Raw genomic sequence first — 4,123 nt, 5'->3', positions numbered from 1 at the left:
CTTAGACCAGCCAACCAACCCTGATTACACCATCTTCACCCTTGAGTTTGTTTTTGATGCAAGTTTGACAACTCACATGGGGCATGATTTTGTTCCAAAACCAAACCCTAAAAGAACCCCAAACCAAACCCTGACATGGAACACTAGTTTCATATCCAAACGTGCAGAAATATCGTTTAGTTATGAAAATGCAATCCAAATAAAGCAAGCAAACAAACAAAGCTTACATGATTGATTCAGAACTAACATGGGACGAAATACAAAAATCTTACTATATATTGTATTATTTCTACCATGTAACAACAACTGAATGGTTACAAAGTAGCAAATCGTCTACATTAATATAAAGAAAACAAAAAGGGTATAACCCTACACCAACTACACAATAATCTTAGTTGATGGAATTCAAGCAGAGTCAGGATTACAGTTCTTTTAATTAGATAAAACAAAAAACCAGTTGCTTACATATTTGACACACTACATAGACTTGCTTAAGTTTCCTTCTAATGGCAAATCATAAATCACGGTTACCCTCCTCGCTTGCTGAAAGTGATCAACCCCTGCCGCTGAGATTGCCGCAAAGTTCATGCATTGGATTCCAGGGTAGCACAATCTAGAGACTTCTTGCTTAGATTGTATGGCGCTGCACTCATAACCCTACAAGGGCAAAAATTGACAACATGGGATCAGAGGTCCAACTTTTATTGACAACATTAACCTTACATATAAACTTAATTATCAAAGGCAGCCGATTTTGAGGATTATGATTGTATATAAGCAGAATTACATGTCCAATTAATATAGCAATAATTTCTAGGCACAGAACAAATCCCAAGCTAAATTCTTTAACCTCAAATTCCCTTGAGAGATTTTGAAAAAGGACAGGCCTTTTTCATGGTTCCCTGAATTCTCTCCCTTAGTCCCTCTCTCTCCGTTGTCCCTCTTTACACAAATGGTGTATCACACCAAATGTGCTCATAAGCATCAAAATCAAATCCCCAGCAAAGCAGGCAGATATGGCCAATAACTTAATAACAGAGTAAAGTAGCCTATCAACATGCCTTAAACCTCAAGCCAGTTACCCAACAAATAACATGGATACAGTCTTCAACCATATTCAAGCATGCAATGGCATTTAAACACCAAAGTAAAGGAATAATATATTGTATTCTATCTATTTTGCGACTTTTGACTTTCAACTATGATATGAGCTAAACATAGTCCACTAGTAGTTTGAAAGAGTTTCAAGAACCATATTTAGGATCAAAGTACAAAAATAACTGGTTCAACAACTAACCTTTCCTTGCGCTTCTCCAAAAACCGAGCCAAGGAAGCTTTGCGAGCTTGTGGAACTGCAAACAAACAATTTGGAGTCATTTATAATTGAAATTCATTGATGAGTCATGTTCCAAATAGTAAATTTGGCTAAAAAAAGGGCATGCTTATGGTTAAGCCTCCTTAGTTATTCTGTAATATCTGGCATATGCATGTTTAACTAAATGGTCAGAAATAGTTTAGTTTCATCAAGGTCAGAACTGTTTCTTTAAAGACAAAACAACGAACAGAAGTCTTTTAAGAGCATAAGGACATACCAGAAGGCATCATGCTGGTTGCAGCAACAGATCCCTTGGTATTCACCATTTTTGGAGGCTCCATTTTGCTAATAGGGGTTGTTGGAGTTCCTGTGCTTTTGCATACCGTCAGTTCATCAGTGGTAGTGGACCCACTCCTGGACTGAGCACCATTATGAGATGAAACAGATAAAGGGCTTGAGAGACCAGAGCTCAGTTGTGTGTTTATGAGCTGGTTTGCAGGAACACTATCAACTTGAACTGGCTTTGAAATAGGTGTCTGGACTTGCAGTTTCGGGTGTGCCACACTAGAAGCCACGGAAGATCCATTTTGAGCCAAGTACATGATAGCCTGAGCCTGAATAAGATGCAAAAAAAAGTAACGTCTAAGCTTTCCACTGACCGATAGATTGTAACTAGCAAAAGCCTTTTTCCTGAAAGAGAAAGAAAGAGAACCACCTTCTCAGGGGTGATATCTTCGTAGACATTCACCGTACCCGCATAAAAGATAGTCAATTGAGCAGGCGATCCAGAGGCCTTGACACTTTTCCTAATTAAAAACAAAATTCCAACCAGGTTTCAATATCTTAATGTCAAGATTTTGCTAAAGCAAGTGAAAGCAAGAATAAAATCATTAAATTTACCACGGTTCAATACTTCCAACAACAGAACCAAGGGTGGGAAGAATTGAATGTGGAGTAGTCACTGGAATTCCTCCAAGTAATTGTGGCTTCATGGAAGTAACAGGCAAATTTAGACCAGCAGTTGCAAATTGATTCTTCATGAAAGGGTTGCTCACAGAAACAGAAACTGCCTGGTTTGAGACTGGAAACATCTTCACATCATAAGGACATTGAACAGGATGTAGATCATGTTGCAGAGAACAAGCTGGCAATGAAAAATGACTGCCACCTTGCCTATTGTGATTGAACGATTTCTAGATGGTAAAGATCAATGGTAATAAATATCAGTTGACAATTTACATAGAGTTGGAGACATTGCCAACGAATTAAATAAGAAGCTTTCCAAATAACCACGCAAGTTAAGGTGCAGATCAATCTGCATAAAGCAATGCCTAAAAAGGGTTCGTTCCTCCCATAATTTTATTAAGCCAAAAAGTATTTTTCTTTCTTTTTTTTTTTGGAAAAAGAAAAAGGCACTAGAAAGCTCTCAACTTAAGACTCAATTGAAATGGTCATCAAGCAACTAATCCACAATATAAAGACCAGGGATGATATCAAACCTGAACTTCAGCAGCATCTGCTGCTGAGATACGCATGAACCCAGGGGATACCAGAGAATCAGATCCAATCTTTTTAACTTTATCTCCTTGAGCAAAATTAAAATTCATCAGCTGTGGAACAGCAGAAACTTTGTTTGAAAATGGCCATTGTATCCCTGAGCGTTTAGAAAAACCTAAAATCTCAAATAAAAGTGACAAAAATTAGATACATGCAAAGCTATATATATTTAAAGATAACATAAACAGGCACAACTTTCATAACAAAATAATTTTACATCCTTAATTGCAAGCAATGTCCGAATAAAACAAAGTTATCTATTAACAATCACCATGAACCAAAAAATAATAGTTATCCATCGTTTTTTATGCGCCAATCATATAATTGCTCACATGATTCCAATCCTGTAATAAAATTATAACAAGAAAAAAAAAACTTGTTTTCATAGCACAGTGATAAGAATTGGACCATTATCTGAATTATCCCAAGAAAGAAAAGAAGCAAATTGAATTAAACTAACACTTTTTATACCAAATATCCATTCATTTAATCCCTTCTATTTGTTCTACTTAGATATCTTAATTCCATCATCCATGCAACACAAAGAAAAACAAAAAAAGAAAAATCCAAATTCAACATTAAGCCAAATTTTAGAACAAACAAAAAATATCTCCAACAACCTAAAGAAAAAAAAAAACTGAATTTCAAAGAACTTAAGAGAAAAAGAAAAAAGAGAGAGAGAAGAAGAAGAAGATACACACCAATTTCTTTGTACCCCTCACCGTTAACCTCTTCCTTAACCACAACCAATGATTCTTTTAAGTTCAAACCCATAAAATCTCTCTCCATTTTTCTTTCACTCTCTTATTGCAAAATTCAAGCAAAACCCACCTCCAAAACCCAACCAAAAACCCACTTCCTCAAATCCCGTCTTCTCTTCTACCTTCTCCACCAAACATGAAAAAGAAAAAGAAGCCAAAGCCAAAGCCAAAGCCAAAAACAACAGCTTCCCAACCACAGGAAATTGAAGGCACAGAAAGGGTGTTGTTTTATACAAGATCTTGACCGTTAATTCTCCTTTTTTAAGATTAAAATAAAAACCCTTTTTTCTAAACACAAGTGTGGAAATTACCGGAAATATCCGGTACGGTCACCGGATAAGCCAGTAACTCAACACGTGCTTTGAGGCTTTAATTTCCGGGCACCACCTGTCGGTGTTGGCAGCACATGTGTATTGTCTTTGGTCTGACGGATTGACACGTGACGAAATTTTTGTCTCCTCGTAACTTAACTGCAACAGCGTTGCCGATT

The 4,123-nt window shown here is 36.7% G+C and overlaps 1 protein-coding gene across 1 annotated transcript; it reads right to left on the bottom strand.

Moving 5' to 3' along the window:
* Nucleotides 1–258: 258 nt before the first annotated feature.
* Nucleotides 259–3,846, bottom strand: LOC110423479 (protein TIFY 7-like). Its single transcript, XM_021437695.2, has 7 exons — nucleotides 3,574–3,846; nucleotides 2,815–2,987; nucleotides 2,216–2,508; nucleotides 2,031–2,121; nucleotides 1,593–1,929; nucleotides 1,298–1,352; nucleotides 259–657 (listed from the first exon to the last, which is right to left on the bottom strand). The coding sequence occupies exons 1-7, from the start codon at nucleotides 3,659–3,661 to the stop codon at nucleotides 585–587; spliced, it is 1,110 nt and encodes a 369-aa protein (XP_021293370.1). The 5' UTR covers nucleotides 3,662–3,846; the 3' UTR covers nucleotides 259–584.
* Nucleotides 3,847–4,123: the final 277 nt, after the last annotated feature.

Source organism: Theobroma umbraticum, unplaced genomic scaffold (genome assembly GCF_002168275.2).
Source record: "Theobroma umbraticum cultivar Fairchild unplaced genomic scaffold, ASM216827v3 scaffold_20.0, whole genome shotgun sequence".
In the NCBI taxonomy this organism is placed as follows: domain Eukaryota; kingdom Viridiplantae; phylum Streptophyta; class Magnoliopsida; order Malvales; family Malvaceae; genus Theobroma; species Theobroma umbraticum.
This window is presented reverse-complemented; position numbering and strand designations above follow the sequence as displayed.

Coding starts and splice junctions, on each gene's coding strand:
- LOC110423479 (XM_021437695.2), bottom strand. CDS start 3,661: ATGGAGAGAGATTTTATGGGTTTGAACTTAAAAGAATCATTGGTTGTG. Junction 1,353..1,592: donor AACCAGCATGATGCCTTCTG/GTATGTCCTTAT, acceptor GTTTGTTTGCAG/TTCCACAAGCTCGCAAAGCT. Junction 658..1,297: donor TTGGAGAAGCGCAAGGAAAG/GTTAGTTGTTGA, acceptor TTGCCCTTGTAG/GGTTATGAGTGCAGCGCCAT.